The sequence below is a fragment of the Mustela putorius genome, unplaced genomic scaffold, assembly GCF_011764305.1.
Source record: "Mustela putorius furo isolate JIRA1106 unplaced genomic scaffold, ASM1176430v1.1 tig00000508_pilon_pilon_pilon, whole genome shotgun sequence".
Classification (NCBI taxonomy): Eukaryota; Metazoa; Chordata; class Mammalia; order Carnivora; family Mustelidae; genus Mustela; species Mustela putorius.
In genome coordinates, this window is record NW_025421402.1 from 4,436,685 (window position 1) to 4,456,753 (window position 20,069).

Below are 20,069 nucleotides of genomic sequence, written 5' to 3' on the forward strand. Positions count from 1 at the left end.
TTCTCCCCTTTTCTGCCAAGCTTGGAAACTGCCATGAGCCACAAGTTCAGCCATAGCCACAGGCAGTCACGGACAGAGTGTGAGACACACGCCGCTTGTACAAACCATTCATTTTATTTCCTGTATTGGGTTTATACAAACTTGCAAGATACAAATGCAGAGCTCACCGGGATTCTTTAGTACCTATATCTAAAAAGAATGCTGGGGAGCGGGGACACAGGCGCTCACCTGTCAGTCAGGATGCTCCTCCCCGGGGAGGGGCTCGTTGGCTAGAAAGATGCTATGGGGCCACTACAGATGTTTGGTCCCCAACAGAGATGTCCTCTGTTTGGCTAACCTTAACTTTTCTTCTAAGGTCACTTTTATACTAAATAAAGACACTGAGATCATACATTTCCTTGTATGGTTTATTGTCTAATACTAGCAGATCAAATTGGCCCCTGTATGTGCATAAATAGATATATGTATATATATGTATATTTCGTATTTTCCTTAGTTTTAAGAGCTGCCAGGTAAGGGGTGCCTAAAGGGGAAGGGAATCGATTCCGTCTTGCTATAGTCAGCCTGCCCCAAGAACATGCCTCTCACCAAGGCAGGAGAGCAAGTGTGCACAGTTTGCGACCTCAGAAAAGCTTTAAAGTGACAGTAGCAGTATTTGATTACAGCCTCTTGGTTATTGATCAGGGAGGTAATGTGCTAATTGGCAAGGCCCCAGAGTAGCAACCAGGGCCATCCCCCCCGTGGTTCCCTTCGCACCGGGCCTCCATCTGGGCCCCGTTCTTTCATAACAACATGCTCTAGGGTGGCACGAGGGTGCCAGGCTTGGGAGGTCAAGCTTCAGATGCTGGCTGGGAGCTCTGTGACGGTCCCAAACCCTTGATTCCAGATCTAGACAAAAGACTTCCATTCTGCCCAAATCCTTGCAAGGCAAGAGCCCCCTGCCTATTTTGTCAGCCACTAAGCAGTTCGGAAGGCTGAGCTGGCAGAGTTCAGCACCCCGGTGGCAGTCCACCAGAGGACGGTCCTGGGGGGTTCTTGGGCAAGGCTGAGATGCCCCCTTGTCCGTGGGACTGGCTTCAGCCCAGAAGCTGACTCTGCAGTCTGGATGCCAGACGGAGCTACCGTCCCCCTTAGTTAGCAACAGCCCCCCAGAGGAAAGGTCACAGAGGGAGACAGATGTCGCAGATGTGACCCAGACCAGAAAAGGATCAAGGAGTGTGAGAAGTCCAAGGAACTTGCATGTGTCTGTGCTGAAGGACCTGTGAGCCCGAGCCGTCTCCTTTGGCATTCGCGCGCACTGTATCCTGGCTCCGTCGAGGAGTTAAATTCTTGGTGGCGTTTGGGATAGGCTGCCATTCTGTCTGCCCTTTCCAGCAGACTGGTGACGGGAGGTGGTCCTGGAGCACACTGGGGTGGGGGTGGGTGCCCGCAAGGGTGTACTTTTGTGCACACAGCTGTAAACATTTCCTTTGAGAGGATTCATATCCCGTAACCCTAGAGGGTCGTCGAGGGTTGACAGTGTAATCAAATCCTTAGACCAGGACGTCCAAGAGAGTATCCTGTCCTCTTAAGATGCTCTCTGGGTGAGCTCTGGGGACCAGCCCTTTGCAGACTAGGGGATGGGAGAAGGAAGCTCGGGGGGGGGGGTTGGACCTAGAGGCAGCTGCCCAATCTCCTCGTATCATTTGCTGATTCCATTCAGACATTGCACATTTTGAAAATAGATTTGCTTTTATAACAAAAGCATAAAATAGATCTGTCTTAAAATAAGCCCGTCCTCTCCCCTTCTTTGGATCAAAAGGCATGGGGTGTGGCTGACACAGGCTTGGGAGTGGTATGGGATGTCAAGGAGGGAAAATGGGCCCGGGCAGGAGTTCTGGGAAAGGATCAGACGCCCAAACAAATATATATATTATGTATAGATCTATAATATGTATAATCTTCATAAAACATATATTAAGGCATGTAAAGCAACATAAAGACCCAGCTTTATGAAATAAGAGGTGAGAGAAAGGTGGCAAAGGTGCAGACCTTGATCCTTGGTATTTCACATGTATTTCTAAAAATATCACTTAAAAAAAAAAAAAAAAAAGGACAAAGAAAGGGAAAGGCATGGAGGCCCCGAAAGGCTATTTCTTGTGGATGGAGAAAGGTGTTGGAAAGAGAGAGTGCGCCAATCCCACCTGCTGGTCTGTGCGGGAGGAAAAAACAGGTGTGGGGTGCTTGAGCGGTTCTAAATGGGAAACATAGCCAAGGTTCATGTTCAAAAAATCTGCTAAAAGGGAAATGGAATTCCCCAGCCTGCAATCCCTCAGAAGCACGACAGTATCCTAAGCACCTAGAACAGTGCTTAGTACATAAAGGTGCTTGATAAATATTTGTTGAATGAGTTGCCATCTTTACTTGCAAATGAACCAGTCACTGGCCCCTCGCTGTGAAGGAGTGGAGAAGACATGGTGGCAGGTAAAGTCATTGTTCTTGGGGGCCACTGGAGGCTGAAGTCTCCGGGCAGCAACTCTGGCAAAGAGAATGCCCAGGGGCCCAGGTTTTTCCAGAATCACTCTCTCCCTTCCCTCCTCCCTGGCTACCATCCTCCCCAGATGAGGGGCCAGGAAGAAAACGTGAGCTTTGCTTCTGCGTCTCCTCCGCTGGCCTCCCCGGGTAGGCGGATGGTGAGACAGCCAGACCAGAAGGCAGCCCTTCCGCAGAGCCTCACCTGGTCCTCCTTGGGGATGCCTGGGACGCGGCGTGGGGCCCTAGAACCTAGCCCCCCAGATTAAGGCTGCATTTCCTTTCCGGGGCACTCTCCCAGCTGACCCCCAGCGCATTCCCGGGGAAGGGGTGCAAGCAAACGTCCTGAACATGGTTAGGAAAGACCCCAAGGCTGATGACACCTTATGTGACAGAGGTCCTTCTCTCTGCCCCTGAGCTACGGAAGGGGAGGCAGACACTGGGCCTAGATCCAGAAAGGGCCATCTTCCTACCCGCACACCCACACCACATCCCTCCGCCTTCGTCCCCACGGCTGCAGCTGAAGGTCACCACGTGCTCGCCGGTCAGTCCTCCAGGGGCCAGTGATGCACAGGCCCATGGATCTGGGGGACAAGGGGCAGGAGCAGGGCTGACAGGCTGGCTCTGTACTTGGCACTAAGCTAAGGCTCCATCCTGGGGAAACCCATCCATCCCACACCCCTTTCCACCTCCACCTCACCCTCTTATTTGCAAATGAGTCCTGCCGCTTCCCTGTCCTCCCACTTGCCTCCATCTCTCCCTCTCTCTCTCCTTCCCCTTCTCAACCTGTCTGCAGACGCTGCACAGACCTGCGTGCCGCTCTCTACCCATAGCCAGCACTGTGCCCTCTGGGAGCCAAGAAGCCTCTCCCCAGCTCTTGTCATCTTGTCTTTGGCTCGAGCAGCGTGGTCAGTCTCCACTGGACCCCCAGGGAGCACCCATCAGCAGAGACGTGTCCGAGTCCCGGGTGCAGTTGGGGCAGCAGGGTGGGGCGGCGGGGAAGGACCTCGGCGTCAGGAGGGGCCGGAAGAGGCAAAAGCATCCATCTTCTCCTCACCCTAGTGCTCCCCTAGAGAGCCCAGAGCGTCTTCCCCCCAGGGCATCCTCTTCCTCAGGAAATGTTCCAGTAAAGCTGTCACCCCACCAGCCAGGGCCAGGCCTAGCCCCTCAGGACTCGGGTGCCAGCCAGGAGGTGCTGTCTGCCCAGCATCTCGGGCCCCGGCCTAAGGCCACCATGTGGTGGTGGTGGGCGTGTGGCTGGGCGTAGTGGACGTGTGGACACTGAGGTCACATCTTGGCAGCAACCCCGGGCCCCAGCCTGGCTCCCTGCAGCACCCCCACGGGAGCGCAGGGGCAGGGGGCCAGGGTGGGGGAACCGGGACCTCCGGGGGCAGAGGAGGCCTTCAGAACGTGGCTCTGTGGGGCTTCATGGCGTTGGCCTCGGCCAGAGCTTGCACTGAAGAGAAGAGAAACGGGTCAGAAAGGCGCGTCCTGGTGGAGGGACAGCTCCAACCCAGCTTCCCCAGGAGACAGAAGTCTCTTCTTGTAGAACCCTGTGGAAACCTGCCCCATGCCCCCAGCCCTGAGTGGGGAACCCATGAATGGAAGTCCATGCTCTTTTTCAAGTGCCTGGTACCAAGCGGCTGTGTATTAGGGGAAAGGGAGGCACACAGCCTTTGGCCGCTGTTGCCTTTGGTATTGTCATTTACAGGAAGATCTGGGGGTTATCTGGGAGCTTCTGAGGCAGGACTGCTGTGTATCCCAACAGGCTTGCTGGCGGACAGTGGGATAGGAGAGGCCTCAGCTCTGTCCCTGCCTGCTTCTGGAGAAGCAAAACCTACCAGCGCCGCGACATCCAAGAGGCAGCCCCGCCAGCTGGTGCTGGCCCAGCACTGCACAGGGACTGGGACAGGGACAGGGATGGGGATGCTGCGGGCTCAAGCGGATGGAGGGAGGGCTGAGAGCGGGAGCTGCACAGGGGCACTGGGGCGGTGGGGGGGGAGAAGCAATGCCGGGATGAGGGGGAGGGTGGATGGCTCATGGGGGTGAGGGGCGGGGTCCCACTCCCCGCAGTGGATGAAATACATTAGAAAATTTCTTACGTCAGAGCTCAGACCCGCATGGTATGGCTGCTGTCGGCGCCCCGTGGGGATTCAGACGATAGGGGGTTGGCTGGTGGAGTCGGGGAAGCAGGGGAGGTGGGAGGGCTTGGGGTGGCACATTGCACTGGAAACAGAAATGAACAGGGAGGTGAATAGGGGTGGGTGGTGGTGGCAGGGGTGGGGAGGCCGGGCACCCAGAGCAAGCGAGGCCCTGCCCCAGGCGGGGAGCCAGGCAGGAGGCAAGCAGAGAGGAGAGCTGAGGCGGAGCTGGCCTCGGTCCCAGGCGCCGCGGAGGGGCCCAGGGCCCCCGAGGAGGAGACCGGGCCACTGCAGGCTCTGCTGAGAACCAGTGTGACTGTGGGCAAGGCCAGCCTCTCCGGGCCAAGGCTCCGCTCGTTTGTGGAGACGGAGCAGAGCAGCCGATGGCTCCTTACCCACCGAGCTACCGTGGGTGATGAACAGTGCAGGAAAACCACACTACCCCCGATCATCAGGCCCCGCTGGGCGACTAGATCCGAGTTATCACCACGGGTATCACCTCCATGGAAACTGAGGCTTCCGCAGGGCTGGGACTGTGAACTTAGACCAGCATGCGGTCTCAGAAACATAGTCCCCCGCTATCCCTGGGGACCCCCTCTTTATCAATCCGGAAAGGGCAAACTTTGGTCCGCCCCTGAACAAATCATTACGAACCTTAAAGTGGTGACATTTGAATTAATGGATTTTACTCTATGATCGTTATGATTCCATGCTGAGAAGAGCAAAGTGGAAGGTCAGTGGGGAGGGGGGGATCCTAGAAGGAGGGGTGAGCTCTCTGCAGTCTGCAGACTCGGGCGCAACTCAGGGCGGCTGTGAGGCTAGAGACTGGCAGAGAGAACATGTTCACAGGGCCTCAGAGGAGAACCAGACCTCAGCCAGGGTCACACTGTTTCCTCCAACAGAAGGATCCTGGCATCCAACTTCCTAGCCCCTTGCACTCCACCCTGCCCTGGACCCCAACACCTCCCTGCCCTCTGTGCACTCCCATCGCGTACACACACACAGCCACAGATGGACACAAGACATGGACCTTTCTCGTGAGCAGGAAGCTGTATCTGCCCACACAGAATACAGACTTCGAGCATGGGATCCAACAGTTTTCCACGCTTGCTGCCCACAACTCAGATATGTGTGTTTGTGTACTTCCAAATCGAACTCTTCCACGGGACCCAACGCACGTGTGACGTCACACTCAAATACATTCACAAACGCTTTCGAAACACATGTCTGTGCGTATGTCTGTATCGCGGACCCAGTGGTTAGTTGTTTGGCAACTCTGACTTCTAAAACAGTCAAAAAGTCAAAAACTGAGCCAGTGCTGTTTCAAGAAAGCCAAATATCGATGGCAACACGCGTGCCGTGAGGCTCTTACAATTATGCACAGACGAGCTCTCGGGAGGCCAGTTTCTCTTTACCTCTACACACTTCTGAGGAGCTGACCTGCTGGGTGTCTACCCCATGGGAGATCAGAAACAGAAATCAGGGGAGAAAACGGACTCGGCAGGCCCACTGATAGCTAGAAAAAGGCACAACCGAGGCAAAAACGTCTTTTGTAAAAAGTAGATAGAATACCTTTAAAAGCATAGCAGTTTGGGAGAACTTAGCATAGAGCTGTGGTCTGTACCAACTACAGCCCCAAGGGCATCCCTTCAACGGATGGGCAGAAGAAGGGTATTTATAATGATACTAAACAAACAAGAGCAAGAAAGATGAATTATGTTAAATATAAATTCTTTATGAAGGCAGAAAATTTCTAAGTACATATTAGGAATATATCTATTGAAATAGTTGAAATTTACGGGGTGCCTGGGTGGCTCAGTCAGTTAGGTGTCTGCCTTCAGTTTAGGTCATGATTCTGGGGTCCTGAGATCAAGTCCCACATCACGCTCCCTGCTTAGTAGAGAACCTGCCTCTCCCTCTCCCTCTGCCCCTCCCCCTGCTCTCTCTCTCTTCTTCCAAATAAATAAATAAATAAATAAATACAACCCTCAATAAAAGGGAAATGTTCCAGTTCCAGTCAGGTTGAAGCCAGTATCGTACACTTAGATCAGCTCGCTTCGAAGGTGCGAATAGAGGTGAAATAGTTAAAATTCACATACGTAGCAGCTATGTATTGGACAGGTGTGATATGATAACCGTGGGTCCGTGAGTACAATCTCGTCTGTGTCCATAAATCATTGATCACACCTGCTCGCTCATCCTGGCCCTTCATGAGACCTGCTCTCTTCCCTCCTGCACACACAGATACGTGTTCACAAATATTGCAATGTATTCGCCATGCACAATGCAGACACAAATGTGTTTTATCCGTCCTCAGACTGCAGAACAAGCCAGTCCCGCAGAAATACGTGCATTCATCAACACTGCCTCCATCCATAAGCTGTACACTCGCATACACGTATGTAAACTCCAACAGCTTGCTAAATCCCTCCTGTACTCAGAGTGATCTCCCCACAACGTTCGTAGACATTCTGCAGACATACACACACCTAGCTCTGTATTTGCGCTCACACGTCCTCTCCAAACATGCACCTGAATACACACAAATGCGCGTCCCTCTACAAACGACCCCCAGTATAGCCACTGCACACGACATCGTGCCACGCGTACAAACGTACACTTGCCGCGTCTTCCCCTATACCTCCTCCATGAGTCTGCACGCTCTGGGTCTGCCGACAAGTGTTCCTGACCCCGTCATGCACGCCACACAGGCATTCTCGGGCATGGCCTCCCCACCCTGTGCACGCCGCGCTGTCCTGACGACCTGCACCTGGCACTCCCACACGCACGGTCCCAGGCTTAAACCCGTGCCCACACACAGTCCTCGCTGGCCCGGGCAGAGCTGCAGCTCTGGGAATCTGGGCCAGAGGCCAAGGGGCAGCGGGGACCGTGGGCTAAGTCTGAGGTCTGGCCCTGCTATGCCATTTTTTAAATAGTTGGGGTTTTGGCAAAAGCAAAATGACGGTTTACTTTCAGCGCACAGACCCTGAAACGTAAGCTGGTGCGTATCGAGAGGGAAATCTGAGAGGCCAGACTGGGTTTTGTTTTCATGGAACCTTTGGCTGGGAAATGACAGGAGAGAGAGCCAGGGGCTGGACTGAGGGCAGAGGGAAGTTTTAAAAACAGTGTTGTGTGCGCTAACCCTTGAAACAGGAAGTTGCCTTTTGCCCAGAGCAGGAGGAATTTGATCTTTGGAAGATTCGAGTTCATTTTATAGCTAAACTACAGAGAGGTGGGCCTGAGGCCTCCGTGCAGCCCAAACTTGTCCTGCCGCCTTTGGAAGCCCATCCCTTCTCTTGTCCTCAGCTCCAGCCCAGCCAACAGCCTCTCTCTGAAATACCTCCAGCGGCGTTCCCTGGCCGCCCACTAGATGTCCCTTAGACCCTGACCACCAGTAGGTTCTTCCTTAAGGCGTAAATTCCCTTTGCTGTAGCCCGAAACCCTCTGGTTTCTAAAAATATCCACATTTAAATTAGCGAGAAAAACCGCACACAGAGCCTCCTTCCACTCCAGCTACTGGTAGGTCAACGAGTCCTCCTGCCGTCACCAGCACCGCCGCGGCCACATCGGGCTAGCACTGAGTGACCACTTACTGAGTGCCAGGCACTGTGCTGGGCGCTGAGCATTCATCGTCGCCATCGCTCACACCGCCACGCGGGTATTTTGATTTGAATTTTACAGATGAGGACGTAGAGTCCTCTCCCGGAAGCCAGAATTCAAACCCCTCTTGAGCACCAAAATGAAACGCCATCCCTTCTGCCGGGCTTCTGGCCACAGTCCCGAGCTGCCCGTGGCTGACCCCTCGCCCTGGCTACCGTCACTGAGGGCCAGCACACCTGTCTCTCTGCCTCCTCCTCCTTGCAAACCTGGCATCCTTCCCGGGCATCTCTCTGGACTGGCCTTCTAAGCTCTCCCTCTCCTTCTCTGCCCTAATCACCTTTGGTCCTGAGGAGGGGGACACATTCCACCCCCCTCCCCGTTGGGCTTCATCATGTAACCACTGCCTTTCCTCCATCCTTCACTGCCCCCCCACCCCCCCATTAAGAGACCCTCTTCTATTCTTCCTGATTCTGGTCTCACCTTCTCTGGGGCCATAGCTCAGGCTGACCTCAACCTCACAGGGACTGGTCGGAACCCTCTAGCTTTTGTATCAGCGTGAAGTCTGTTCCTCATGCTCATCTTTTCCTAGCAGAGAAGTGGGTTTGGATCAGTAGCCAGGGTGATGACTGGCTCACTCTCACCTCTGGCCGCCTGCCCTTCTGTCACCTCCTATTTGCACGCAGCCAGAAGGGGAAGGGAGAGGGTACCCTGCAATGCCTGGGCCCACTCCGCGACTGGTGATGCCTTTATTCTTCCCAGCCAAGCTCAGGGATCGCCCTGTCGCTATGCCTTTCCTTGAGCTGCCCAGGGACAGTGGCGCCCTTGCTCCCTGTGTGGCTTCTGGCCGTTCCTTCCTAGAGCAGCTCTAGGAGAGCACCCCAGCTCTGAGCTCCTGGAGGCAACTCTGGCCCCTTGGCACCCCGCGGAGCCTGGCACAGTACCTGGTGCTCAATAAATGGTCGTCCTGACCTTGAGGCAGGTCTCCCTGGCCCTGTGTCTCTCTATCCCTGGCCCCCTCGCAGCACTGAGCTTCCTCCCCTGCACCTGGTCAGCCGGTCTCCCTGGAGGAGCGGGGCCCGGCCCCTCTCACCAGACAGCATGCGGCCCCTGCGGGAGGCCTCGGTCGCCAGGGCACAGGAGATTTCAATCCGCTTCTCCTGCTCCTGCAGCTGGCTCTCTGAGTCCTGGGGCACGTCCACAAGGTCCCCCTCGCCGATGGGCACCACGTTCTGCATACTGAGGAGGCACAGACACACAGACATGGAGTGGGGGGACAGGATGGTCTGACTGGCTTGGGGGGGGGCCTGTGGACTGAGGTTGGCGGGGTGGCCAGAGGCCTGTGAGTGGGCAGGCTCTGGTTCCCAGCAAGGCTGTCCCCAGGGGGGAGTGGGACGGACCCTGGCAAAACACATTTTGGGACCCCCCACTGCAATGTCTTAAAATGAATGAGAAGGTTCGAGTGAACATCTGGGGCAGCCTTGACGAGGAAGAGAAGTCACCAGAGGGCAACCCCTCAGTTTGTCTTGACGACAGCATGTGCCTGCGTCCGACAGGTCTTTCGGGCACACAATGACAGCATCCCTGCCCCGGCCACAGGGCTGGGTCTGTTCCGCTGTCTTGAGCCACTCTCCACCTGCCCTCCGCTGGGGAGGCTCAGGGCTCCCACTGGCATGGGGCGGGGCACTGGATTCAAGGGCACTAGTGTCCCAGGTGCCAGGGCGGACAGAGGAGTTCACCCAGCACATTACCTGGACTTGGCAATGAGCGTCTTGATCCTCTCCACCTTCTTCTGCTTCTCCTTCAACTCCTCGGGGCTCAGGGGAGTATCAGGCTCCAGGTCAATGTACCGTTCAGGGATGAGGACTTTGTCTGGTGTGGAGAGCTGGGGAGGGACCAAGGTCACCATCTCCGTTCCGTCCCCTCCCCCCACCCCACCCCCATCCCCAGGCTTTCTCCCCCTCTGCCCTCCTGGAATTCACTCACCTCCTTATTAATGTCCACATCGTAGTGCTGGGGCTCCAGCTCCATTTTGCGAAGCCGGGCAATTTCCTCCCTCGGCGTCTCGTAGGCCTGCCCACCAGGCTCTTCCGCCCGCAGGGCTGCCTCCAGGTTGGAGATGTCCACCTCGTGGATGCTACGGTGACGACGCACCTAGGGGACAGTGCCATCATGACCACACGGGGACTCTGTCCCCTGCTGCCCATCCCTCCAGGCAGCCCTAAGCAGGCTTGTGTCCTTGCTGTCCCCATTCATCACGCCGATCTGGCTGCCACCCCGCTGTTCCCACTGTGGGACAGCTAGCCTCCTGCCACGCTGCTTGTCCAAAGCCTGCCCACCTGCAAAGGCCAAATGTCATCAATATGCCTGTCTCAGGGACTCATTACTTCCCATCTGGCTGGACCCTGTGTTCAGTCTGCGCCATCTCTCTTAGGCAGTTGGATTAGTGGATTCCTGTTACAGAAGCTCCAATCCACCCAGGAGACTGTAAACCCTTTGAGGGTAGGACTTTTAATCCTGATGTTCCTGAAATGTTATTTCTGAATCATTTCAGAAATGATATTTCTGAAATGTGGTGGAAAGAAAAAAGGCAGATGCCTGGGGCTACTCCCAGCTCCACACTCAACAGCCATGTGGCGCAGGAGTCCTGAATTTCTCCTGACTTCGTTTCCCTACATCTAAGACAGGGGTGGTAATTCCTAACCTGGGAACTGAAAGAACTAAACAAAATAACGTGAGATTCGAGAACCACATGGCGCCACGTGGCAGGGCCCTATGACAACCCTCTTCAGTAGACCCATCCCAGGGTCTACACAGAAACACACGGAAAATGCTCTAGAAACACGTGTGAGTGACGGCTCTCCCTGGGTGCTGAATTTTGCACTATGCTCTATTAACTGAATTTTCTATCATTCATTTCAACTGAAACAATCAACGCACTCCCTTTTGTGAATTATTTTTCTTTAAACACATACAAGGAACACTTTGCCACCATGTATCTTCCGCCTAGTGGGGAGAAGGCTCCCCCCGTTCTCCCAGGTGCCCAGCTTGGGTCCTTCCCAGGCCCATCTCTCATGCCCCCCCGCCCCCAGCGGCTCCAGTCCAGGCTGGTCATGGACTGGGGGAGCTCCGTGTTGGGTAGATGCCCCGCCCGGCCTGAGGGAGGCTGGGAGGACTTTACCACTTTGTAAGCGGGCCGGGCAGCGGGGTCGGGGGCCGGGCTGGCTGGGCTGGCCGGGCTGGCCGGGAGCTGCAGGCTCCTCCGCTTCTCCTTCATAGAGCCGCTCTGATGCCTCCGCATGCGGTCAATCTGCTCCTCCACACTCATCTTGACCTTGCCCTCAGTGGGGAACACGGCACTCTTGGGGCGCTCCTGCTGCAAGGGGAGAGCGGGCTCTGACGGGTGCCCATCCCCCACTCCCGCTTCCTCATCTGCCCTAATGCCTTCCATGTCCCTTCTCTGGGAAGCCTGTCTGTGGTGGGTTAAAGAATGGCCCCTAATGGGGTGCCTGGGTGGTTCAGAGGGTGAAGCCTCTGCCTTCAGCGCAGGTCATGATCTCAGGGTCCTGGGATTGAGTCCCGCAGGGAGCCTGCTTCCCCATCTCCCTCTGCCTGCCTCTCTGCCTACTTGTGATTTCTCTGTCAAATAAATAAATTTTTTTTTAATCTTAAAAATAAAAAAGGCCCCTAAAACACATGGGCACAGCCTAACCCCCTAGAACCTGTGAATGTGACCTGATTTGGAAATAGGGTCTTTGTGGGTGTGGTTAAGGTAAGGACCTCGAGAGGAGAGCGTCGGGAATTGGAATGGACCCTGCGTCCAGTCTTAGGTGTCTTTGTAAGGGACAGGACGGAAGACACAGGGTAGAAGGTGATGTGAAGGTGCAGGCAGGTACTGGGGCATTTTGTCCATAAGCCGAGGAACACCAGCGACGCCCAGCAACACCTGACGCTGGGAGACGGGCATGGGATGGAAGCCCCCTAGGAGCCTCCCCAGGAACCAACCCTGGGGACACCTCGATTTTGGACTTCTGGCCTCTGCAACTGTGAGAGAATCCACTTCCTCTTGTTTCAAACCCCCAAGTCTGGGGGGCTTTTTCATTTCCCAGAAGCCCTAAGAAATGAGTCTACTGCCTTAGGTCCGCCCCTTTGACTCTGATCACTGATTTTTGCTGGATTTGTAGTTCATCGCTGGCACATTATAATCATTTCATTATTATATAGTATACATTATAATATAGACTATTATAAGGGATACCTGGGTGGCTCAGGCAGTTGAGCGTCTGCCTTCCACTCAGGTCATGATCTCAGGGTCCTGGGAGCCTGCATCGGGCTCCCTGTTCATCAGGAAAGTCTGCCTCTCCCTTCTCCCTCTGCAGCCCCCTCCCTGCTCATGCTCGTTCTCCCTCGAATTAAGAAATAAAATCTTTTTAAAAAATAATAATTTTGTTAATTATTCTTTCTTATGCGTATCTTCCTTGTCCCTTGTCCCTTGCCATGTCTCCCTGATGGAAGACTTCTCCACTGGGGCTCTGGTCATCCTCCCATTTATCTTGCCTTCCTCCTCCAGGTCTGGGTTTCTTCAATGGTGGACAGATGCGGGGGACACACAAAGGCTCCTGGGCCCCCAGAGCAACTCAGGCCCGCCCGGGCCCACAGGCTGTGCTTACCCGGGAGGACAGTCCATTGGTGAGCCCGTCGGCACTCCTTCTCACTACCCTTAACGGCGTTAGCTCTTCATCAGCGGGCGACTTTGTCCGAGGAGGCACAATGCCAACTGTAGGGAGACAGAATGGCCAGTGGGCCTTCTTGAGAACAGTGGGGCAGGGAGACGGGGAGCCTGCTTCTCCAGGGAGGCCCAGTCCCCACTGTGGCAGAGAGGAAAGGCCCAGGATGGGTGCGTACTCGCTCTCTTTGGCTGTGAAGGAGCACCTCTCTGGGCTCTCTCCGACCCTTGGCTTTCCTTCTAGGGCAGGATGGGATAGGAAGTACCTTTGTTGAGAGCTGCCTGCTTCTCTGCCTCCACCTCTTGCCTGGTGGGCACAAGGTTGATGTCTCTAGCGGTGTCCAGGGGTGAGGTCTGGTGGGGGTCTTTCTTGTTCTGCTCATGGCTTGCCTTGAGCTGGGGGAAAAAAATGAGAAGATGGCCCATGCTGTAGCGACTGCTGGGAACTTGGCCCTCAGGGATGTTTCTTTGGTTTCAATGGTTGGAGCACAGAGCCTTGAAAACACAGGATGAGGAAACTCTGAGTGTGCCTGCTGGGAAGTGGGCAGGGACGCTGTGGAGCCTCCCACCCGGGCCACCTTAAGGCCGGCTTATGTTGGCTCTTCTCGTGCAGTGAGGGCTCAGGACTTCCAGGAGGCCCTCAGCCGAGGCCCACAGAGAGGCCCCTCAACCTGACCAGGCCTTTTGGCAGGGCCAAGAAGCCCAGACTTGCTGTGCACCAGACAGAAGGAATGGCTGGAGGGGGAGGGCTACAAGAATGAGGTTCTCTGAGGATTCTGTCAGGGGCCCACCCAAAACCTGAGCAAGAGAACCAGGTGGGCTTTGGTACCAAGATTCTGGGGGGCAGAAGTGCACACTTAGCTTGAGGGCTTGCAGAATCATGGAACTAGAAGGGGCCTCAGACACCACCGGCGCCCCCTCTACACTCCCACGGGACAGCTAAAGGGTCTAAGTCTTCGTGAGGGACACACAGAAAGACTGAGCCCGAGGCCAGTGACAGAGATGGGTGAGCCCCATTGCCTCCCCTCGTCTGGAAAGCGGAGGTGACCCTGCCTCTCCGCCCCGCTCAGCGGCAGCCAGCCCCTCAGGGGCTGCGTGCGTCTTGGCAGCTGAGCCGGGATGAGAACATGGCGCCCAGTTTTAGACGCAGCACTACCCACCCGCAACCTCTTCCCTAACTGCACCTCCGTCCTGGGGAGGGAGGCTGGGGAGCCAGAACAGGGCAGCTTATAGCCCAGGGCCGATGAGACCCAAGAGGACACAGGAAAGGCAGAGAGACAGACAGTATGGAAGGACCAGGGTCTGAGGTGGACAGGAAGGGACTGCAATGGCACCAGCCGTGGCAGGTCCCTTGATCTCTCTCGCCTGCTCGCACTGGGAGGAAGTGGGGCACACCACCGCTCACAGCCAGGAGCTGCCCAGGACCCCGGGCATGGGGTGGGTGACACTCATTTTTCCCCTCTGTCCACAGAGAGCAGAAAGAGGAAAGCCACCCCCTTTCCTTATCCTAGAGTCTGACCGGGGGGGGTGGTGGTGGGAAAATTCATATTGAAATGATGGAAAAATTGTTCCATGTCCTGCCTTGCCCCCTCACCTGCCCCTTTGCCCTGCTCCCTCCGCCCCTGCCCTCCAGGACCCAAGGGGGCTGGGTACCTGACCCCTGGCTGGCTCGCCACTGCGGTGCCAGGCAGGGGAGCTGGGGTATGGCCAGAAGCGGCTCTCGCTAGGGAGTGGTGGCACGTTTGGAGGAGACTCCAGGGGGACGTAGGCTTTGGGGAGGGGGGGCCGCGGTGGGCCGGGCTCCTGAGGCAGAGAGAAGCCAGAACATTAGGAGGAAGGAGAGCAGCCACTGTGAGAGCAGGAGAAAAGAGTGTTAGCAGGAGACAGATGACATCGCGGGGACCCAGGGCTGGCCCCTAGACCACCAAACTCCCACCCGTGTCCTGGAGGGAACTCCAGCTCCAGAGTGAACGCTCAGCCTGGCTTCAAGTCCCTCCTCGGCTGTGCCCCCACCTGTGCACTGCTCCCCACTGTCCCCCAATTTTTCTCCAAAGCTCCCTGCTCACTGGCCTCACTATCACCCTGGGCACATTCACACCCTCTGTCTTTGCTTTGACCTCCTCTGCTGCCTGTGATGCATCTCCCTTGCTCCTCTACCTGTCCCAGTGAAGGTTCAACCTTCCCCTCAGAACATCCGGGCCGTTACGATCCAACCTGAGACACACACTGCCACGTTCCAGAGGCTGGCTGCTTCCTATAAATCGGTCTCGGTCCCCACCTGGACACTGGGCTCCCCGGGAGAAGGGCCTCGGGCATGCGCGTGTATGTTTCCGAGAGGGCCTCACTGCATCCCTTGCCCCGTGTAGAGCCCCATGAGACACCAGCTAGGACACCGCGCCCCATGCCCACCCTCAACCCTCTCACATGCCGGGACAGTCCTGGATTTAAAGTCCCACTCAGCGCTGGGGATCTTTGTTAACCGTTCTTATGCTGAGGAAGAGGCTTCCCTGGACGGAGGCTGAAAATGATGAATGCTGATGAGGGCAAGTAAAGGGAAAAATCTGGAAGCAAGTTCCCCAGACTGGGTGTGAGAACGAGCACCCTAGACAGAGCCAAAGCACTAGGCCTGGAGACCTCAGGGCGGAGACGGGCATAGTCTGTGTCCTTCAGGCGGAAGAGGACCTGGTTCTCCCTTCCTTCCCCACCTACCTGCTACTCCATTTTCTCAGCTTACCTCGCTGGACCCGGGCTTGGTGGGGGACCCCTGGGAGCCGGACACCAGTGAAAAGGGGCTTAGGGGGCTGGTGAGACTGGCGGAGCTGAGAGGGCTGGCGGGGCTGTTGGAGCTGTAGGTGGCCGTGGGGCCGAGGCCTCCTGGGGGCAAGCAGAGAGGAGAGATGAGGGATGGATGGGGTAGGGGTGTGCCCTGGTATGGGGGTGGGCGCCGTGGGTGGAGGAGGCTGGGGAGGCCCCAGCGATGTGGGAGGGAGGTTTCAGGGCTACCCAGGCCTGATGGAGGGACTTATAGTCCAGGGCTGGGGAGCAGGCTGGCTGTGGAGAAGCACGTTGGGCAGGGGTTAGATGATGGATGGAAAGGACACTGTTGCCTCTGAGATGGCAAAGAAAGCCAGCCCAAGTCCCAGCGTTTCCTATCACCACTGGGCCGCTAGGCTTGGGTGGGGGTGGGGTGGGGAGGCCCAGGTGCTCTTCAACCTCTTCTGGGGACGAATCTAGACTATCAGGGTCCACGAGGTTCCTGAGTGGCATGATTGGTCTGATCTGGTCTGTTCTGGGGCAGATCCCAGAAGCCTGAGAAGGCCCTGACTAGCTCCGAGCCCAGAGTGAGGGCCTGGAGAGGGGGGAGTATGAGAGATGTGGGCTGGAAGCCAAAGACCAGAGCATTTCTGCTGAGCCGTCAGGAGGCTGGCGGAGAAGGCTCCCACCTCTGTGCTTGGCCGTGTCGGTGCCCCGGGATGGGTTATTCTTCCTCAGCCCCTCCATCACGTCCTGGATCCTCCAGATCTCCTTCTGGATTTGCCGGTTGACCACCTCATTCTGGAACCACATGAGAGCGGGTCAAGGGAGGTGGCCACGAGGAGTGCGCCAGCCTTCTCCCCGCATCCCTCTGGGCCGGCAGGAGCCCTGCCCACGCACATGCTCCCACGTCCCTTTGGTGCGTTTATCTTTCCTGTGGGAAAGCCCCAGAGGAGATGGCCCAGTCATCACAGCCCAGAGGCCCTTTAGGTAAACCTGCAGCCTCAGCTTCCCTGGGGAGATCAGGGTGGTCTTAGAGCAAATGCCCCTCTAGGTGGACAGTTGAGGGTAGCGCGTTGTCAAGGGCAAGGGTATACAATTGACTAACGTTCCTTCTAGCCAAACGGCCCTTTTGTAATACCGACACCTAATGTCTGCCGAAGTAGTCACGAATTATGTTCAGTTAGAGTTTGCCCTCAGAAAAATCACAGCTACCACCTATTTAGCCTCCCCGCAGTCCTCCACCCCATGCACCAGGCTTTGCAAGGGGCCTCGAGTACACTTAACTCCTTCCGGCTGCACAAGAACACTGTGCGGCACAGGCCTCAAGTGTCCCGACTTTGGAGATGGAGAGACTTGTGCCCACGATCCTGTTAGTAAGCAGTGTGACCTCCTTCTGAGTCTGGGTCTGTCTCGAGAGCTGGTGCCCTCGACCAGGATGCTTCCTGACTCCCTAAAATGTTTGTATTGCAAGTCAGGCTTGCCCGCAGGACACAGAGGCATTCAGGTGCTCTGGATCCGGAGGGCCTTCACCTCCCCCTCCCTAACCAGCTGCAAGGGGGGTGATGAGGTTCATCACCCAGGGGAAACTAGGGGCAGTGGGGGGCATGACCTGCATCGGAGAGACAGGGCTTGCAAATCTAGCGAGAGCAGATGCAGAGCCGGCGTAGAGAAGATCAAGGGAGGAAAAGAACAGGAACTCCTCAAGGTCAATGTGTGCGGTCTCCCGCCTCCAAGCAGTGTTTCTAACCCATCCTGGGAAGGGAACGCTCCTTCCTATCTCAAAGGTCCTGAGTGGCTGGCTCCGGCACTGACTTCTCCTTCTGAGGTCGTGAGAGACAGCTGCACATAGGCCTACGGCTCTATGGACTGTAGGCATGTGGACTGAAACCCTTATCCAGACCTACATCCGTATCTATCTCGATGGGTTCAGTCCTTCCAGTCATAAAGTATCTTCGTCTAACCCAGTGCTTCCATGTATCTGCTTTACTCCTTTCTCATGATCTGATGGAACTAAAGAAGATTCCACATGGTCTTCATCCCGAGAGTGTCTCTTTTACGTGGATGTGAACCTTGTCTTCTGTCTTAGGACAGATGCCTTGTCTCAAGTCTCTGAGATCTCGGAAACAAGAAAGGAAGCCCCTTTGGCCCAAAGGAGAAGGGAAGGCACACTGACCCCCTCCTGCCCGGGGGCCCTCTTTACCTGCACGTCCAAATTGAGCTGTTCCCAGAGGTCATCGTGCAGGGCGGACACCTCTGACTCAAGGCTCTCATACTCTACGGTGCTGTTCGTCAGGGCCTGCAACGGGGGGCGGCTTTACTGAGACAGTGGCCATTGCCGAAGTCTTCCTCCCCACCCATCCCTACACAGGGCCCAGGGCCAGGGCACCTGGGGCCTCGCAGGGCTTAGAGGAGAGCACAGAGGGACAGGAGGACAGGTCCCAGGGCTGAGACATTCTGATGATAGCATAACAGTGGCCCACCTAATTGTAGGCTAAAACACAGAAACCAGAATCCTCTCCAGATGTGGGGGATAGGATCATACCATGCCCACACCCTCCTGGTCTCCCCAGACTGGGTAACCCCAAGCGTAGGGCAAGAAGAGAGGAAACCCAAAGGTATCTGCTCCCTTGGGGTTAGAGACCTTCCGCCTTTCTGGGCCATGTTTTGCTGGGCCTTTGGCCGCAGCACCCCAGAACTTTCCGGGCAGTCGGTCCTGCAGGGTCTGCCCTGAGCCCACGGCAAATGACCGGGTCAGCAGCCCGGCGTCAGTGTCCCGGTTCTCCAGGGGAGAGGACAGAGGAGGCAGCAAAGCCGTGAAAGCAGCCCATGAGATAAGGAGCCCTGGACTTTGCCCTGTCCTGAACAACAGTAGGGGCCCGTTTCCTTGCCGGAGACTCTCTGGAGCAAGCTGGCGAGCACGCTCGCTGCCTATCTGCAGGGCACTATTAATATTAAGAAGGTCTTTTGTTTCTGCCCCTTCAGGTGCTCCTGGCCACCGTGTTGAGTGGGAAGCGAAACAGCACAACCCGGGAGGGGTGGCACTCCCGTCCCAGTGCAGATGGCCAGACCAGGGGATGGGAGGTGGGGGCAGGGGGCGTTACCGTGGTGGCCTGGGACAGCTCCACCCGGATGTTGATGAGCTGGTTCTGTAGGGACTCTTTCTTGTGCAGCAGCTTCTCGGGGTAGGCAGGCTGGTTCCCAAACATCTCCAGCTCCTGGTGGGTCCCCATCAAGGCACTTTCCAGGCTCTCCTGAAGAAAGGCAGGGGAATGGCCGTCAGCGGCTCTGGTGATTCCTGTCCGAGCCCCAGCAGTTCAACCCAGCACTTTCATGGAGGTTGTCCCCACCGGTCAGGTCCATAGAAGAGCTTCCGCAGTCCCAGTTAGGGAAGGGACAGAAGTGTAAGACAGGGCTCTGTCAGCTCCGAGTGGAGAGTGGAGACGGCACCCCACACCGGTCTGTGCTGGGCTCCCCACACACCCCCAACTCCAGGGCACCCCCCGGCTCTCACCTTCTCAGCTCGGAGCTGCTGCACCAGTCGGTCCTGCTCCCTCACCACCTTGTTCTGCTCGCACAATTTGCCCAGCAGCTTCTGGGGGCCCGAGGAGGTGGGAGGAGGGGAGGGAGAGAGAAGGGGGTGAAGGACATGGATTTGACAGGGACCTGGGAAATGGGTCGGCAGGGCCTGGCCTCTGGATACCTCCTCCTTTCCCCTGCTGAGGAACCCTAGGCTTTCTTCACTTTGACCTTGGAGGCTCCTGGGAACAGGAAGATGGTCTTCACCTCGGGAGACCTCCCAAGGACCTACTGAGAGGGGGGATGTGCTTATTCTCTGAGGAAATCAGTCAGTGGAGAGGGGAGTTCAATGTTAAGCTCCTGTATCCCCCTTCTCCTAGGGGTTCCAGTTCCCGAAGGGCTGAGGAGATAATGTGGCTGGCCTCCGGGGCCTCCCAGGGGGGCACGGATGGGAGGGTACACGGGGCGTCCGAATCAGCAGTGTTAGGAAAACCAGTGACCCATGTAAATGGTTCTGCAGGCTCAGAGGACTCTTTTCTCCCCTCCTTCTGGGGTCTCAGAAAGGCTGACACTGGGATCCTCCTGAGGTCTGGCCCTGCCTGGATGGAAAGTCTCCCAGGCCTCCTGGGTAGATCCTTTATCCAGGCAAAACTAGAGGTGATGGGGAGGAAGTTCTAGAAAGACTTAGGCTTTCTAATATCCACACCTTTATTCATGCCATCCCTCAAATACCCCCGTGACTCATTTCTAATGGCCACATTTTGTCTTCTGGGCCTTTTCACTCCCAGGCCCAGCTTACCTGTTACCTGCTTTGTCCCTGA

At 56.2% G+C, this 20,069-nt stretch overlaps 1 protein-coding gene across 18 annotated transcripts in view; it reads right to left on the reverse strand.

The window, feature by feature from the left end:
• Positions 1 to 98: 98 nt before the first annotated feature.
• Positions 99 to 20,069, reverse strand: part of PLEKHA6 (pleckstrin homology domain containing A6) — a 142,436-nt gene continuing 122,465 nt past the window's right edge. For 14 of the 18 annotated variants that reach the window (XM_013058174.2, XM_045081052.1, XM_045081051.1 and 11 more), the window contains 14 exons: positions 19,244 to 19,324; positions 18,834 to 18,983; positions 17,933 to 18,028; positions 16,419 to 16,530; positions 15,710 to 15,849; positions 14,629 to 14,778; positions 13,242 to 13,371; positions 12,920 to 13,026; positions 11,431 to 11,625; positions 10,236 to 10,403; positions 10,001 to 10,134; positions 9,343 to 9,488; positions 4,614 to 4,737; positions 99 to 3,967 (listed from right to left, as the gene is read on the reverse strand). In XM_013058174.2, the coding sequence (XP_012913628.2) occupies positions 4,622 to 4,737; positions 9,343 to 9,488; positions 10,001 to 10,134; positions 10,236 to 10,403; positions 11,431 to 11,625; positions 12,920 to 13,026; positions 13,242 to 13,371; positions 14,629 to 14,778; positions 15,710 to 15,849; positions 16,419 to 16,530; positions 17,933 to 18,028; positions 18,834 to 18,983; positions 19,244 to 19,324 (1,725 nt within the window). In that variant the 3' untranslated portion in view covers positions 99 to 3,967; positions 4,614 to 4,621. The remainder of the gene's footprint in view (positions 3,968 to 4,613; positions 4,738 to 9,342; positions 9,489 to 10,000; positions 10,135 to 10,235; positions 10,404 to 11,430; positions 11,626 to 12,919; positions 13,027 to 13,241; positions 13,372 to 14,628; positions 14,779 to 15,709; positions 15,850 to 16,418; positions 16,531 to 17,932; positions 18,029 to 18,833; positions 18,984 to 19,243; positions 19,325 to 20,069) is intronic. The other 4 variants (XM_045081056.1, XM_045081060.1, XM_045081059.1 and 1 more) reach the window with 2 other exon arrangements.